Genomic DNA, 18,423 nt, shown 5'->3' with positions numbered 1-18,423 from the left:
CTCCTTCCTAAGGTGTGGGGCCGAGGTCTGCTCACAGTGCCCAAATGGGTTTTAACGTGAGTCTTGTATCATTGCAGCGTAACGTCTGCATTTTTACACACCAGTCCTGTTGATATAAAAGCCAGCATTTAATTCACCACCTTTATTGTTTTCAACTAGATATCCCATGTTGTCTTCTGGCACATTGCAGCTGACCTTTGATCAGGGTGCGCCTGGGGATCGAACTTAAAAGCAAGCAGAGTTTAAAAAGAGTAAAGTAAGAGAAAGTGTAACAGGGAAATGATTAAAACTCAGCAAACATGGAACCAGTCAGACTTCACCTAGGAATCCGCAAAAAATTCATGGAATTGGTGATTTTTCTTTTTGAAAGTGCTGTTTATACATTAAGCTATAGTTGTTTTAATTCCACAGTTTATTTCGCAATGAATTAGATTATGGAAATAAAGTAAGATAGTTATGCAAACAGACTTTAGTACAAACATAATTGCCACAGTTCATTGCATTTGCATTCTTTACAGATTTTTACAGATTTATACAGAAGTATGTTTGCCCTGTGAGCACTGGTCCATGTTCATTGCAAGTCTCATATTAGTTTACAAGTCACACCCACACTTCACAGCCTTTTCTGTGTAGTTGCAATGACCCCAGTTGGGTTTTGCCAAATAACGAAAACTTGTTACCAGCCAACCTGTAAAGAGAAAGTTAACATTGAATGTAAAGTTGGAACAAAACAAAGAGAGATTGAAATGAACTGTATAATATAGCACCGAGCTATTAAGGCAAATGATCGAGCTGAAACACTTCATTTAAGTATCTGTGATCGCCCAATAACACAATTTGCTCAGTTGTCACAGATGCATTCCTTCATAATGATGTCAGCAACAAATAAAGATCTCGCAGAATAATGATGAGAGTCTGATTGGGTACCGACCTGATCCACTTCAATCCTGTGTTCTTTTTTATGAGACTTATGAATGAAGGGATGGATGTATCACTGAAATAATTGCTGTCCAAATCCAAACCCTCCAAAGACCAGTTGAAACCAACGGAAAAAGCAATGTCCTGCACACAGTGGTCAGTTAGGTCGTTGCAATCCAATCTGCAGAATGTGACAGAGCCACAGAATAATTTAAGGGATTGCTATTCCTAACTTAAAATGTAATTAACCCATTCTACAGTGGAAATTGTTTCTCACATAATTCTTAGAGGCCATTAGCCCAAGTCTCCCTTTATTTCTACATGAACAATTCATGACTTTAGACTTGCCTCATTAAGATTCAGGTCCTAGAGTGTCAGTATCTCTGACACTCACACTTACGATATGTCAGCCAGTGCTCCCTGATTGGACCGGATTAACACCCACAATTAGGAAACCCGCATGCTATGAGATCTAGCTGGCAGACCCTATTTTAACTTCTACTTCTCCACGCCACGGTAATATGGTTGTCGGTTGTTACTGAGGTGAGTTCAGCATTCACGTACCTCAATATTTTGATTTTGCAGCCAGGATCCATGAGGGCAGCTGTCAATCCTCTGGCTCCCAAATCACCCAGACTGTTGTGACTTAAAACCAATACTTCTAGCGTGCGGTTTACATGGAGCGCTGACTTAAAGTGTTCAGCAAACACGTCAGTCAAATGGTTACCCCACAACCTGCAAGAGTCCAGCACACACTCCATGAATTATCTGAAGACATATATTAATATCTTGCCAGGCCTACATCGACATAGTCAGTTGTACCTATTTAAGAGCAAACTTCATTTTAAACGCACATCATCCACCGGCACTCTTCATAAACCGGTAAAATGAGTGAACCAGATGTTTTTAATAATGAATGGTTCAGGGGTTAACACTCCTGTATGATAATGCCAGTGACCCGGGGTCAATTCCACTCTCAGGCGACTGTCTGTGTGGAATTTTCTCGTTCTACCAGTGTCTGCGTAGGTTTCTTCCATCTGGTCTGGTTTTCACACCCAGTCCAAAGATGTACAGGTTAGGTTGGAGTGGCCATGCTAAATTGTTCCAAAGTACCCAGGGATGTACAGGTGAGGATGATTGGCTATGATAAGTTGTCCACTAGCTTCAACGGAATGTGTAGGTTAGGGTGGATTCACAGTGTTAAATTGTCCAGTCGTGTTCTGGGATGTGCAGCTTAGGGTGGATTGGTCACGTTAAATTGTCCCATCGTACCCAGGGATGTGCAGATCAGGATGCATTGACCGTGTTAAACTGTCCCATAGTGTCCAGGGATGTGAAGGTTCAAGTTGTTTGGCAATGCTAAATAGTCCCATAGTGTCTAGGGATGTGCAGATTAGGTTGGATTGGCCGTGTTACATATTCCCACAGTGACCAAGGAAGTGTCAGTTAGGCTGGATTGGCCGTGTTAAATTGTACCATAGTGCCTAGTTGTGTGTAGGCGAGGGTGATTTGGCCATTCTATATTTTCCCATAGTGTCCAGGGATGTGCAGGGTTTGTATGTCAGCCATAGGAAACACTAGGTGTTATGGATAAGGTGGAGGGAGTCGGTGGGATGCTGTTTGGTGGGTCAGTGCGGACCCATTGGCCGAATGGCCTTTTGTTGCAATTCTATATATCAACACTGTCATTGTTAACATCTTAATTCTGTCATTTCATTGCAAATGTCACCATCGACTAGGATTTGAACCTGGGACCCCAGGACATTTTGCAGATTCCCATTGAGAAATTCCATAGTATCTAGTTTCGATCAGATATCCTTACTCCAGGGTATGTACTTTGCATTCTGTCCTGGTCAGTGCAGTAAACAATCCTTCAGAAGACGCATCACTCAGCTTGTTCTGGTTTAGCCTGCAGGTTCAATAGAAAGAGACGATTATTTAATTAATACCCATCATAAAAAAAATCACCATATCTCGATGCAACAGGTATCAAGTGCCAGGTATCACTTTGACACTTGACCAATTCTGCGGTATTTCTCCACCGCCATCCCCACCGCAGCCCCACCCAAAACTGGACGCCTGTCCACACATCCCTGAGGGTGGACACGATAGGTTAAAAGTGTGATAAGAAGCCACATGGAACACAAACTTTTATCAGTCGTGGTACAGACAGTAAGGGCGTGGAGCTGATGTTGAAGCTGCAAAAAGACTATACTTCAGGTCACAGCTGGAGTCCAGTGTGTGGTTCCTGAACCCCGCGCAAGAGGGAAGAGGGGACTGTACTGGATGGGGTGCAGAGGGAGATTCACCAGAATGTTTCCCCTGGGATGGAGCCTTTGGACGATGGTGAGGGAGTGAAGGGGGAGGCTGGGATAAGCTCAGGTTGGAGCAGAGTGGGGAGGATTCTGATGGCAGGTGTGTACGATCATCAGGGGTACAGAAACAGTGGGTAAGAGGCAGCCATTTCCTTTCATCAAAGAGTCGAGGTGGTGAGGCAACTAAAGGCAGGAATGGTTGGACGGGATTTGAGGGCAATCAAATCATCCCGCGGGTTTGGAATGCACTGCCTGGGAGGGGAGTAGAGGTGGGAGATCTTACACCTTACAAGCACTTGAAATGTCAGATCGATCAACATCAGTGCAGGAGTGTGGGATTAGTGTCAGTAGTCGTATAGTTTCGGTGGTATAGAATAGATGGGCCGACGGGTCCTATCTGCAGTGTGTGATTTAGTAATATCTATCCCTCCCTCCCTTCTGGTGTCACCATCTGTGAAATGATACCAGTTCACTATACCTCAGCACTTTACACCGATGGAGGACAGGGACTAAGCAACACAATCCTTCATCTCCAATGTGACAGCTATTGAGGTTGAGGTCTTCCACTGAGGGACACAGCTGTAACACGATGGCGATAGCCACACAATCCATATGGCTCAGCTTTACAGGGTTCCACCCTCCAAATGCCAGCTGCTTGGCGGAACCCACTGTCCTCTTGGCTAGCTCTTCGTCCTGAGCTTCATAGATATCGCACAGGGTCTGCAGCAGCTCTGCTGTGTTTGGCTCACGGTTCACGCTCTGTATTCCCGCTCGGACCCTCGACTCCAAAAATGCTGTTAACCTACTAATTGTTTCACGCGGGGCAGGACCCAGGAGCTCGCCCAGCAGCCGGGATAGAGGGGGAGAGCAAAGACCAAAGAGGCATTGCCGAAATGCTCTGGACCGTGCATCTCTCCCTTCAGAATGTCTCTCCAGGACGACGAGGAGACTGCTGGGGTCAGCGGTCAGGAATTGATCCACTGCCGCCAGGAAACCTTGTACTAGTGGGTGGGGGAATCTATACATGACCCCGCTAGCAGATTCTTCCCTTTCCAAGATCTCAGCCGGGATGTGGGATCGAAATTGCAATCGACTGAGCCTCTGGTGGCGGGAAGGTTCTTGAAGGACAGAGGTCTCCCGATGAAGTCCTTCGTAGGCCAATTTACAGAGTTTCTGCAAAAGTGGGACGCAGTTCTTTTCCTGACCAATGAATGGCCTGAAGACATGATTGGTTAGGAAGTGGGTGAACGTCATTGGGGAACTACCCTCAGAGGCGCACTGAGGTGTGAGCAAGAAGCCAAGAGAGGAGAGGGCGCTCTCACAGTGAGAAAGGTTAGAACACAAGCAGGAGGGATCTCGACTCTCCTCCGTGTGTCCAGGAGCATCTGCCCCAGGCTCTGCCCTTCGGGAATACTCCCCGAAATATTCCCGTCTCTCATGCCCAGTGAATTCCTGGAGACTCTTGTCATTGTGGGATGTCGGGCTGGTTTCCTGGAGCTGTTCCTGCTGTTGCTGCAAATTGGGATCTAGGAATCACAATAACATTTTTGCATTATTGTCAACATTTCTCTCTATTATCCAGATTTACATCCTATACAGTTTCCTTATCATACCCTGATCAGAAATGTTGTTATGCACGACCGAAGCAAAAGAACTATAACCCAGCTCTCTCGGCTCAGAGGAAAGGACACCACCACTGCGACATAAAAGCTTTCTACCTGAGTAGGACAATCAGAACCCCATCAGCTTATCAGATATCAAGCTGTTCAGTAATGTTATTACACAGTTCAGGAGCAAGAGGAACCCCAACTCACACCTCCTGATTCAAAGCTTGGGACTCTACCACGAAGGCTCTAGATTTGTATGCTGCACACATTTTCTCAATAATCAGCGCACTCAAATGTGTTATATCAAACTGCCTGCAGCAAACGGGAATCGATCCAGGTTCTCCTTGCTCAGAGATAGGACACTACCACTCTGTCACAAGGTCTATGTACTGTGTAACTCTGTAGAGAGCTTTAACAGCTGTCGATTTGGAGATTGAAATGCAAAAGCCACAATGATGTAATAAGTAAATTGCCTTTCTGATAAACGTTTATATGATCGCTTTTGGTAGTCCTAATGATTTTTGACTCTCTACTCACTATTAGAGAGGGATGGCCCAGAGAGATTATTGCTGTTAATCCAGAGACCCAGTTAATATTCTATGGACAAAGGCACAAAAACTGAAAATAGTGGAATTTTAATTCAGCGAAAATCTGAAATCCACTGTCAAATATCAGGAACAGCCCATCTGTTTCACCCATGTTCATTGGAAGAGGAAACTGCTGTCTTTCCCTGGTCTGGCCAAATGTGACTCCGGACCCACAGCAATATGGCTGAGTCTTAACTGCCTTCTGGGATGGACATTAAATGCAGGCCTGGCTAGTGATTGACAGATCCCGTGACTGAATTTAAACAGTTTAGCGATTGGAACCAGGTTGATCTTATTGACTACCAGCTCCTTGTTTCAGGTTGTTAACTTGTGCTCGTCGGGAAGTCCTTGGCTGATCGATATAACCAGAATACGTGGAAACTCCTTAGATTAGGGGACTGACTCTGTGGTGGCTGGGTCACAGTCAGTGTTTACTGTTAACCTGAGACAATCAGGAAAGCCTTGGCTGAGAGAGATAACTAGGAGGTTTACATTCTCCTCAGTTTAGGGGACTGTCTCTGTGCTGGCTGGGCAACAGAAAACGAAAGAAAAAAGAAAAAGGGGAAAAAAATAACGAGAGAAACAAAATATAACCAATAGATTAGAATCCCCTCAGTTCAAGGGACTGACTCTGTGCTGGCTGGTGCTGCAGTCAGTGTGTCACCGCTGTTTTGGAGGAAACCTGATTCCTGAGCTGGCTGGTTTACAAAGCCAGTTTTGTTAACTGCTATTCTTTTTCTTTATTATTGAGGACTGATATCTAAACTGCCTGATCCACGCAATCAATGTGTTTCAGAAGTAACTCAGTTCTCATTACAGAATTGTTGTTTTACCGGCTCGTTACAGTTTGCGTGTTACTCTTTTACTTTGAGAAAAGGACAATGTTGATTTTGTGGCAGGGTGTAGCCCTTGGACACTAGTTTTCTTTGTTTTTTGAATATGTCTTCACCACGTTTTAGTGTTTGGACTGAGCCCTTATGAGAAAATACATCTGACCAGATGAGCTGTTCTTGTGGGTAGGCTTGATCCTTGGACAAGGCCTCTGCAAACTGAACATCTGTGTGTGCGCTGGGAGGTGAGCACTTGCTGTATCCTGGAGTTTGGGAGTTGACTCTGCCTTGGGAGTGAACGAAACCTGTAAAGATGAGTTAACTGCACCTTTACAATGTACTGTGTTCCTGTGAGTGGGCCTCGTTCTCTATTGATCAGCCAGGACTCTATGGAGACTGAACTCCTTTGTGCTGTGGAGTGCGCATTTGCTTCTGGAGTGGACTCTGTCCACTTGAGTGGATTCTGCCTTTTGTTCTGTATTCTATCTCTGACAATGCACTCTACATTCTGCAGTGTAGTTTGTTCCTGTGAATGAATTCTGCATTCTGAAGGGAACGGTGTATCGTAATGGGCTTTTTGTACCAGAAGGGATTCCGCTTGCTGCTAATTAGCTCTGTCTTGTTGCTTGCTGGAATTATTACCTGCACTGTCTTGTGTGCCCCTGTGCCTGCCAGGCTTTGTTCTGAGCTGGGAGGCTTATATGTTATCCAGAAAGCTGTAAACCCGAGAGTCAGAGGGTGAGTTGACAGTCTTGTGCACTGGAAGGTTAGTAGGCTGCCCCCAAAGCGGAAGGTGGGTAAGCCACCCCGGTTCTGGTCGCCCCAAGAGCTAGAGGGTGAGTAGGCTGTTCCAAATACTGTCGTCCCGAAGAAGGGGTGTTTGGGACGGGTTGACCTAGAGGTGGCTGGAAGGTATGTCAGAGCAGCCAACAGCCAGAAGGCGCATAGGGGCAACTGATATCCAGAAGGCTTGTTGGCTGTCCTGCGTGCTGTTGTCCGAAGAAAAGGAATGGGCTGCCCTCGAGTTGGAAGAAAGGTGTGTCAGGGCAGTCCACAGGCTGGATGGCACGTCAGTGTGGGTGAAAGCCAAATAGTATGCATGGGAAGACAAAGAGCTGGAAGGTGTATTATCCAACCTTAGTGCCCTTACACCAGGCAGGTACTCGAGTGGGCTGCCTTTGAGGTGGCTGGGAGAGTGGTTAGAGAAGATGGAAGGTGGATAGACCGTCTTGATCGTTGCTGTACTGAAATGAGGTGGGGGGGGGGGGCAGGTGGTGAAACAAGAGAGGCTGCCCTAGAGGTGGCTGGATGGTGTGTCACGGTGGCCCAAGAGCCAGAAGGGACATGGGCCAGACCAAGATCTAGAAAGCAAAGGCGAGGCTGCCTTTGAGTAGCTGGAAGGTGGGAGGGATGGGTAGTTTGCTGGGTTGCCAGGGGTGTCTGTGATATATGCTCTGTTTTATTGTTCGGCTTATTGGATTGTCTGTATGTGATTGCGTTTACATTTTTGATATAATAAGATGGGATTTGAGGTTCTTTCTCTTTTCCCTGTGTATGGTGGGGTTTGCGGGTTTGGCTTTGCTGTCCCTTTCCCTGTAAATTGCTATTTCTTATAAACTGCTTTTGATGGTTAACTTATTGTTTACCAAAATATAAAAAAAGTTTACATATAAATACAAAAGATTAGATTGTCCTCAGTTGACAACTGACTCAGAAAAAAAGTATACTATGGAGATTTAGAATCACTTCAGTGCAGGGGTATTGACTTCACGGTGTCTGTCTACAGCCAGTGGGTACTGTTGTTGGCTTCTGTTTTGGGGGACACTATTCCTGAACTGGCTGGTCTACCTGTCCAGTTTGTTAACTGGTATTCCTTTTTTAAGTGAGGACTGAGTTCTATACTGGCTGACCTGAACAGTCAATGTGTTACAGGTGTAATTTAATTCACATTACGGAACTGTTATTTTACGATGTTTTCCAGCCTGTGTTACTTTTTCCTTTACCTTGAGAAATTACCATACTGATTTTGTAACAGGGGTTAGCCCTTGCACTCTGGTTTTTGCGTATTTTCACTTGTTTAGGTGTTCAGACTAAGCCCTTGTTAGATAATTCACCTTTCCAGATGAACTGTTCTGCTGTGGAGAGGCCTGGTCCTCTGTTCTTAGACTAGGCCTCGGTAAAGACTGAATAGGTGTGTGTGCTGGAGTGGACCCTGCCTGTTTGGAGTGGGCACAATTTGTAATGGACTGTATTAATGTGAGCGGGCCGAGTCCTCTGTGAATGGACCAGGCCTCCACGGAAACGGAACACCTGAATGTGAGTTGTGGCGTGTGCATTTGCAACCTTCAGGAATTGGCTCTGCCTTTGTTTGTGGACTCTCTTTCTGGCAATGGACTCTGCATATTGCAGTGGAGTCTGTTACTGTTAATTGATTCTGCATTCTGAAGTGAACTCTTGTGTTTGGTAATGGACTCTGCATACCAGAGGGGACTCGGAATTTGGTAATTGACGGCTTTTTTTAGCTTTTTGGTTTTATCACCTGCACTGTTTTGGTGTCCCTACCTCTGGCAGGCCTATTTTGGCAGGTTCATAGATCATCCGACTGCTGGCAGGTGAAGAGCCATCCTGTGAACAGGAAGGTGAGCAGGCTGTCCCAATAGCTGGAAGGTGGGTAGGCACCCTGATTCCGGCCGCCCCGAGAGCTGAAAAGTTGGCAAGTGGTCCTGAGCACTGTTGTATCGAGAAAAGGGTGAGGTTGGCTGTCCTAAAGGTGACCAGGTGGTGGCAGTCCACAGAGTGAATGACGCATCGAGGTGGGTACGAACCAGATGGTATGTAGAGGTGAATTCGGGATCCAGAAGGGGCACGGGTTAACAGCAAGAAGGCAAGTAGGGTGGGCTGCCTTCGAGTGGGCAGAATAAGGGAGGGGTTGAGGTTGTTGGGGTCTGTGGTCTATGTACTGTTTTTCATTGGATTGGACTGACATGTCAGTGTTTGATGCTGTTTCCTTTTTGAAGGCCTGATGGGATTTGAAGTTCCCCCTCATTTCCCTGTTAACTAATTAAATGATGGAGTATGGGTTATGGTCTTGCTGCCCGTTCCCTTGTTTTTTGTGATGGTTTTTTGTGAACTGCTACTTGTTTATTGTGAAATGATTGTCCTTTTTTAACCGTTCCATAAAATTAAAAGAACAGGAGATTAGATTCTCCTCAGTTAACAACTGACTGACAATGAACTGGATGGCACAGTCAGTGTGTACTGTTGTTGGTTTTGATTTTGGGGATTTGATTGCTAAACTGGCTGGCTGGCTGACTGACTAACTGTGTCGATGTGCTACAGGTGCATTTCAGCTCTTCTTAGGAAACTATTATTTCACTGGATAGTTACAGCCTCTTTTTATTTTGAAAAGAAAATAGGACTCTGCTGCTTTTGTGGCAGGGCTTAGCCCTTAAACTCTGTTTTTTATTGTCTGCACTTTTTCTTTGCATGTATTTTCACTTTTTGGTGTTTGGACTGAGCCCGTGTGTGTTGGCTGCATTTTCCCAGATATAATGTTCCTCTGTAGTTAGGCCTGGACCTCTGTGGGTGGACTAAGCCTCTAAAGACTCTATGCTGGGAGGTTAGCATTTGCTGGAGTGGACTGAGTACCTATGAATTAACTGCACTTTTACAATGACATGTATTTCAGTGAGTGGGCCTAGTCCTCTGTGGATGTACCAGGCCTCTGTGGAGACTAAACACCTGTATGTGTTGTGGGGTATGAATGTGCTACCATCAGGAGTGGACAGTGCATACTGGAGTGGATTCTGCCTTTGGTTGTGGATTCTGTGTGCCAATGGACTCTGCATAGCATCAAAAAAAAAAAGGTCTTGTGTGTCCCTGGGTCTGGCAGGCTTTACCATGAGCTGGGAGGCCTATAGCTCGTCTCGAAAGCTGTGACCCCGAGAGCCGAGGGTGGGTAGGCCGTCTTGTGAACCAGAAGGTGAGTAGGCCATTCTGTTGTTGGTTGCCCCGACAGCTGGAAAGTGTGTAGGTCATCCTGAGCACTGTCGTCCCGAGGAAAGGGTGGGACGGCTGCCCTAGAGGTGGCTGGAAAGTGTGTTGGGGTGACTGAGAGTCAGAAGGCGTGTGGGCTTCCCTGTGCGCTGTCACCTCAGGGAGGGGGACAGCCTGTTCTACAGGTGGCTGGAATGTCAGAGCAGTGCACAGGCCGAAGGTGCACAAGGATGGATTCAGCAGCCAGAAAGCACTTGGAGCAACTGAGAACTGGAAGGAACATATGGGAGGGTAACTTTGAGGGGCCGAAAGGTGGGAGGGATCTGTGGCTTGCTGGGTTGCTGCGGGGTATAATGTTCTATGCACTGTTTTTTCATTGGATTGAACTGTCTTCTCTGTGTTTTACTTTAGTTTTCTTTTTTTTTTGATGACTGAAGTTGGGATTTGAGGATTTCCCTCCTTTCCCTGTTCACTGAGCAGTGTTTGGCCTTGCTGCATCCTCCCTGTAATTAGTTTTTTTTGTGAACTGCTGTTGTTGTGTTATTGCTTTGTTGTTTTTTTTTATCAAATAAAAATAGATTAGATGCTCCTCACTTGACAACTGGCTGAAAATAACATAAGATGGAGAATTAAACCCTAGTCAATTCAGGGGGACTGACTCTGAGTTGACTGGCCATATAGCCCACGTGTGCTGCGGTTGTTTTTTTTGTTGTTGGGGAACTAATTCCTGAAATAGCTGATTTTCACACTATGCGTTTTCTTGTTGTTCCTTTATTAAAACTGATTCCTGAGATGGCTGATCTTTGCAGTCAGTGTGTTACAAATGTATTTCAGTTCTCATGAGGGAAATGTTGTTTAACTGGCTGGTTACAGACTGTGTGGCACTCTGATTTATTTTGAGGAAAGAACTACACTAATTTTGTGATAGAGTTTAGCCCTTGCACGCTGTTTTTCTGTAATTTCACTTCCTTGTTTTTTTTTGCTTGCACATTCACTTTTTGGTGTTTGGACTAAGCCATTGAGTCAACTGCATCTTTCCAGATAAACCCTTCCTATGTGAGTAGATTTGGGCCTCTCGGGGTGGACGAGTCCTCTGCAAAGTTTTGAAGCCCTGTATGGACGCTGGGAAGTGAACATTTGATGCCTGCTGGAGTGGACTCTGCGATTTGGTGTGGGTTCTGCCTGCTGAAGTGTACTCTGCCTTTGGGCATTGGATAGCTGGATGTTAGTAGGCCAGTTGGGGATTGTGAGGGTTTAGGTGCTCAATAGCCCTCAGCCGACCCATGCACTAGAAGTCTGGCTCACGGCCAGTTAATACGCGGGGTTATCCAGAGGTTGAGGAGCCGATATTTGACCCAGAGGGATGCGGGCCACAGTGGGCTAGTCAATACGTGGGGGGGAGGTGGGGGGGGGGGGGGGGGGGGGCAGGGGCTTGAAAGTCAACGACTGGCTTGGTGAAGCAGATTGGCGGGAGGTCTGTTTTATACACGGGGTGACTGGGGCCAGGTATCCAGCAGTTATCCCATAGGAAAGCTGGTCTGGGTAGAGCAGCCAGTATACTATCTAGCTCGAGGCCGCAGGGTCGATGACAAATCTGGAGGAAAGCTGTCCAGGAAGAGACTGTCAGTACAGGGGCAGTTAAAGTCAGGCAACTGATAGTGTGCTCACAGGCAAGTCAGTCTAGGGCTTGCCCTCACTATGGGGAGAGGCTGAGGAAGGCAGCCGAGAGCAGCCCGTAGGAAGGCCGACCGGGAGAGGACCAGTAGTTATGCAGGAAGGCTGGTAACTGGACAATCGATGGCTGGTCCGTCAGAATGCGATCAGGTAAAAGTGTCACGACTACATGCTGTGGCCCGGAGCTGGAAGGCAGACCGCCCTTGTGTAGGAAACAGGCCAGAGGGTGGTTTAGTTAGTGTGCAGGGTGTCTGGGAACCTGGAGGCCGATACCTGGCCTGGAAGAAAAAGGGGGCCTGGGGAGTTCAGCTAGTACACGGCGACCGGAGACCAAATGATTGACAACCTGCTCATAGGAAAGTGGCCGAGGGTGATGCAGTTAGTACGCGGGGCAACTGGGAGCTGAGTGGTCGACAACCAGCCTGGAAGAAACTGGGCCTGGGGCAGTTCGGTCGTGAGCCAGAAGTGGGTACTGCAGATGCTGGGGATTGGTGTCAATATTAGAGTGGTGCTGGAAAAGCACAGCAGGTCAGGCAGCATCCAAGGAGCAGGAAAATCGACAATGAAGGGCTTTTGCCTGAAACATCAATTTTCTTGCTGTTTGGATGCTGCCTGATCTGTGCTTTTCCAGCACCACTATAACCTTGACTCAATTCTCCAGCATCTGCAGTCCTCACTTTGGCCTAGGTTAAGTGAACTGCCCAAGCTGAATTGCCATATTGGTCGGGATTGTGGAGGTGAGTTGCATTGTTCGGGGGATAATGGAGTCGTGGAATGGGTCTGCATGGGTTACTCTTCAGAAACTCAATGTAGGCTTGTTGGCCCGCAGCCCCTGTTTCATCACTGTGTAGGACTTCGAAGTTGTGGAGGATTGATTCCGAGTTGGCACGTCACAGCCTGTGTCTTGTGCAAAAGTAAATGAAGGTGATTGGTGTATATGATACCAATTTCTGATACCACACAGAATGGAGATGAGTTGGATTTTCTACTTTCTCTTCATTGTTAATACTGCGGAGAGTTTCAAATGCCTTGTACTGGAACAGTGCATTGCAACTTTTGAAGGGATAGTTATTAAATTTGAGGATTACGCAGGTTACTTGCCTTCTGGATGATTAGGCTCTTTCCCAGTGTGGTCTACCTCCAGTTCTTGAGTGCAACCTAAGAAAAGTAATACATTAGCTGTTAATAACAGGCTTCACAATAATCCATTTCTCTAGCCTATGCCTTCAATTATGCTTGTTTTGTAAATGTCTCGGTAAGGCAAATGCACAGAGAGCTCTGGCTGGTTATCGGTGTATGTCTGGATGATGGTAATCAAATGGGAGATGGTAACCATTGTGCCCATTCTGAGGAAATGTCTACTGCTCCTGCTTCTACTGAATACACATTAATGTCGCATGTGTTCAGTTGCAAAAGTCAGGGTGGGAGAACAAACAAAACATTAAACATAGCCTTAAATCAAATTGGAGAATGACATCTCAATCAACTTCATATGTGATTATATATCCTAGTCGTTCACAGGATTCTGTGTTGCTGGTTAGACCAGGATTTAATGCTCATCGCAGGGGGCAGTTAAGGGTCAACCACATTCCTGTGGGTCTGGAGTCACGTGTAGCCACAGGTAAGATAACAGCTTACTTCCTGAATGGACCTCAGTGCACCAGAGTGATTTCTGCCAACAATCAACAACGGATTTATGGTCATTAGTCTCTTAATTCCAGGCTTCTTAATAAAAAATCAAAGTTGGATGTGACCATGGACCCCCATGAACTTTGTCTCTGCGTTAATATTCCAGCGATAATTCCACGAGGCCATCACGTTCCCATTGCATGCAACGTGTGGGTAAGTTTAAACAGTTATCAGTGTTGGGGAATGAATCAGACTGAATATTATCACAGAATTCCTACGCTGTGCAAGGAAGGCATTCAGCCCATCGAGTCCTCACTGAACCTCCAAGGAGCATCTCATCCAGACCCACCACGTACTAACTGACCTTGGCTTCACATTCATTGTCACTATGGCAATCCACCCAAAACTGCACACGTTTAGATTGTGGGAGAAACCCGGAGCACCCAAAGAAAACATACACACACAGGGAGAACATGCAAACTGTACACAGCCAGGCACCCAAGGTTGTGAGACAGCAGTGCTAACCATTGAACCAGAGTGTCACCTTGCTTTGCAATTTTGTACCCTGTACAGAAACGGTTCATTAAAACTTGTGACGTAGGTGGATACTGATTGAGGATAGAAGAGGTTCTTTTTATTTTGTATTATTGGGCTCTTCCCCAGTCCGGTCTACTTTCAGTTTTTGAGTGTATCCTAAGAAAAGTATCACGCCAGCTGTTAGTATCAGGTTTCATAATGATGGGTTTCCCTTGCTAATGCCTTCAATTATGCTTGTTTTGGTAATGATGTCTTGGCAAGGCAAGTTCACAGAGAGTGCTGGCTGGTTGTGAGCGCATGACTGGACGATGATGCCGAGATAGGAGATGGTAAACTTTTGGGCTCTCTAGAGGGAATATCTGCTGCTTTGTAATCTAATAATTTGTGCTTTTTGTGAGGTGGGCTGTGACTAATTCAGGGGTGCGGTTAGCTTAGACAACTGGCTTGTGATGTGAAATGAGACCAACAGTGAGGGTTCAATTCCTGCATCAGCTGAGGTAACCACAAAAAAGCATTAATTCTCAACATCACTCCTTGGCAGAGGCCTGGTGAACATCAACTTTCTCTCCAATGAGACAGGAGCCCTGTGATCTGGTTGGTCTGTAGTGTAATTCAGGTAGTTCTCTATTATAGCCAGTGAGTTGTAAATGGAGTCTAACCACAAGTCGATCTGTACACACATTTGAGGACAACATAATTGAGGCCTCAGAATGTACATGGAATGTTCACATGTTGGCTGTTTAAAATTAAATCCATTTACTGGTTCACCTTGGTAAGCCATAATTATACTCAAATAATAGTTTGAAAATAAAAACATACTGCATGCAGATTACATAAACAGTTGTTGTCAATTTGCATTTCTTTATGCTTAAATAACAAACCAATGACGAAGTAAATTAGTCTCCAATTTTTCTGTGTTATATGTAATTCTTAATTCATATAGCTTTCAATGCTAGGTGACAAATGACATGCCTTCACTTTCAGACAGTAGACAAACAGGAGGCTGGAAGAACACACGGAGCCAGGTAGCATCAGAATATGAATAGGTCAATGATTCAGGTATAACTGTTCTTCAGTTTCACACAGTGAGAACTGTTAGGATAGTGGTAACAAGAAATGTACAGTACAACGTCAGGCTCAGTTTCTGGGATAGAGCCAATCAGCAGAAGAGAAAATAAACAGATTTTCTTTTACACTCAAGCCAGAGAGTCCAGCACAGCACTGAAATAGACCCTTCTGCTCAAATCGACCAGGCCGACCAGATATGCTAAATTAATCTAGTGCTATTTGCAAGCACTTGACCCATATCCATCTAAACCCTTCCTATTCATATACCCATCTTGATACCTTTACAATGTTGTCATTGTACCAACCTCCACCACTTCCTCTGGCTGCTCATTCTGCACATGCACCAAACGCTGCGTGAGAGATTTCCCTCTTCGGTCCCTTTTAACTTTTTCCCCTTTGGCCCTACAATCTATGCCCTCGCATTGTGATATTTTACAATGCACGATAGCAATGTGAGCCAGATTGGCCTTGAATGGAAATATGGAAATAAAAGGATATTCCCGGCCAGACCCATGTGAATCGTTTCTGTACCTTCTCAATTTTAACAAAATCCCTTCTACCTGTGCTTCCTTCGTTAGCCGATGCCTGATCCTGCTTGACCTCTTGTGGCTCTGCATCTTCCGAATCTGTCATGTCCGGCATCATTGGTGAGGTCACCCTGGGTGTTTGATGATCCTCAGTACGGGAATCGTGAGGGTAAGTCGTGAAGGCAGGGTTGGAGAGACAGTAATGGGGACTGACGTCTTCCACTGCTACAAGTGACGCGTTTTCTCTCAAATCCATGCTTCGGGACTGACAACAGAGGCAACTGAACAATCGCCGAAAACAACAAAGATCTTTATCAGTTCCAGTGGCAAACGGCTCTCTCTGCTTCTTCCAGACTCCATCCTTGTGTGTAGAGTCTGATTTATTCGCTACTTCCATGTTGGCCATTCTTCCAACTGAATGATTTGACGTCCAATCCCTACTCCTTCTTCTGATACTATTTAATCCAATCCTTTATGTTTCACCTGGTGGATTCTGTCCACCACCCCGGAAAAAAGCTCATATTCCAAATGTACATTGAAGGGTCATCTAACGCCACCTGTAGCTCGGCAGTTGCTTCACTTCGAGGGTCGTGTGGTGCGGTTGTAGCGTCCCTACTTATGAGTTGGAGGCTGGGTTCGAGTTCCCCCTACTGCCGAGATGTGTCTAGTGAAGTAGCGTACCATTGTAGAGAGCGAACAGTTTTTAATCCTTCGTCCCTAAGTTCATTTCTCCATTTCCTCCTGAGGGAATTCCATCTACAATCAAGTTGATTTCCTGCGTGGGGAGAATTTACAAAAGAGAGGTTTTATTTTACAGACATTTGGACCCCAATCCCCTTCCCCCTCCTCCCCCCTCGCCCCTGCCAGTTCTCCTTCTTCTGTTTAGGCAATAATTTGAGAGAAGTGAAGCCGTAGACAGAGGTTGATAAAGGAACAATATCTGTAGTGACTCAACGAATGTGATAATGCTGACCCTACTGTAACACCAGGTGGTGGCAAAGATTGAAGAATATTTCCAGAGTTTTCAGTTGCATGTCAACCAGATATATTCAGATCCTTCTGCTCAAAGATAAGGCGGTTGAGGAGGGATTCGTTGGAGGTGTTCCATATCCTGAACAGGCTGGGCATAATAGGCAGCGTGAGATCTATCTCAATGATGGAAAAGCCGACATTCAGGAAACACAGATTAAAAGTTAATGGGTTAAAAAATCTATAGAGATAGCTGAATGCTAGGCAGTCAGGGATCTGAATCCTACCCAAGCAGATGGTCAATTATGAACCCAACTGATGGATGTTTAGTGAGTCCAACAACCATCCCAAATCATTGTCCATTTTCAGAAATATCCACCTAATGTTCTCATATTATTAGACACCTCTATCGGGTTCTCCCCTCCAAATAAATCAACCTTAGCTTATCCAGATTCTCTTCATCAGTATACTGAAAGTCTCAGGACTATGAGGAAAGGTCACTAGATGTGACACTTTAACCCTGTTTCTGGCTCTGTCTTTTTAGCAATACCGCCAGATCTGCTGAATTTCTCCAGGAATGTTTCGTAAACGTTAACTAGGTCTCTCCGTCTCTCTGAAGAAGGGCTTATGCCCGAAACGTCGCTTCTCCTTCTCCTTTGATGCTGCCTGGCCTGCTGTGCTTTTCCAGCAACAGATTTTTAAGCTCTGATCCCCAGCATCTTCAGTCCTCACTTTCTCCTCCCTGTCTCTCTCTCTCTGGCTCTCTCTGTGTCTCTCACTCTCTATCTCTATGTCTATGTTTGTCTGTCTGTTTGTCTGTCTCTGTCCCCCCCTCTTTCTCGTTCTCTCTCTCTGTCTCTTTGTCTGTCTGTCTCTCTGTCTGTCTCTGTTTTCACAAATGCTGCCAGACCTCCTGAGTTTCCTCATAAGTTTCTGTTGCCAGGGTTTGTTTGTGGTCAAAAGCTGACACGGAAAAGCAAGCACGAGACGCTAACATGGAACGAGTTGGTGTAATACAGCAGCCTCATGGTTGTAGGCTGTCCAACCGAGCAATAAATCCCTGGGATTTCACCAGTAATATATGACCACAACCTTACCCACTGTTGGTGAATGTTGCCTCAGACAATTAATGCAAAGAAGGCCGAGCTATCACTGTTATTTCCTTGTGTAAATCTTTTCCGGTCTCACTGGCTCCATGTTTGCTGAGTTTTAATCATTGCCCTTACGTCTTCACTTACTCTGCCTTTTTTCCAGAATATGCTTGCTCTCAAGTTCGACTCCCGGGCGCACCCTGAACAAAGGTCAAACACAGCGTGACAGCGGAAACATGGGATCCTGCCAATTTTTTTCAGTCCATGAGTATCGTGAGGCCATCCATCAATCCATTCACTTGCTTCTCTCCCCCTACCACTATCCCTCTGCCTCATCCTTCGCTTCCCCCCAGCTCAGCTCCCACTCTGACCCCAACCAGCAGCAACACAAACAAGAGCTGGATCCAAAGGGGTGTTAGCAACAGGTCGTAGGTCATTTCCAAAAGGAGTGCTATTTAAAGGTAACGACCAAAACAACAAAAAAAAAAGGCAATGGGGACAGAGAATAAGGCTTCACGAAAATACTCGTTGTAGGAAATTAGGCGACGGGAAGTGGGCTAAAGTGATAGTATTCTTACCTCTGAAAGTGAGTCCCAGCTGTAAGAGTCACGTGCACCAGAGGAGTGTAATAATGTCGATTACATCATGGTATGAAATCAAACACAGAGGATCATG

At 45.7% G+C, this 18,423-nt stretch overlaps 1 protein-coding gene across 2 annotated transcripts; it reads right to left on the bottom strand.

Annotated features, from left to right (window-relative positions):
* Positions 1 to 129: 129 nt before the first annotated feature.
* LOC122544139 (NACHT, LRR and PYD domains-containing protein 5-like) lies at positions 130 to 17,868 on the bottom strand. 2 transcript variants are annotated; one of them, XM_043683179.2, is made up of 8 exons: positions 17,755 to 17,868; positions 15,722 to 16,463; positions 13,029 to 13,085; positions 3,712 to 4,759; positions 2,741 to 2,827; positions 1,483 to 1,653; positions 932 to 1,099; positions 130 to 688 (listed from the first exon to the last, which is right to left on the bottom strand). In XM_043683179.2, the coding sequence occupies exons 2-8, from the start codon at positions 16,092 to 16,094 to the stop codon at positions 601 to 603; spliced, it is 1,992 nt and encodes a 663-aa protein (XP_043539114.2). In that variant the 5' UTR covers positions 16,095 to 16,463; positions 17,755 to 17,868; the 3' UTR covers positions 130 to 600. The 2 variants fall into 2 exon arrangements, with proteins under 2 accessions (XP_043539114.2, XP_087837623.1); XM_087981497.1 differs by lacking the exon at positions 932 to 1,099.
* Positions 17,869 to 18,423: the final 555 nt, after the last annotated feature.

Source organism: Chiloscyllium plagiosum, unplaced genomic scaffold (assembly GCF_037043375.1).
Source record: "Chiloscyllium plagiosum isolate Xiang-an unplaced genomic scaffold, Cpla_swu_hap1 HiC_scaffold_40, whole genome shotgun sequence".
NCBI classification, from domain to species: domain Eukaryota; kingdom Metazoa; phylum Chordata; class Chondrichthyes; order Orectolobiformes; family Hemiscylliidae; genus Chiloscyllium; species Chiloscyllium plagiosum.
The sequence above is the reverse complement of the archived record's forward strand: the minus strand, read 5'-3'. Positions and strand labels throughout refer to the sequence as shown.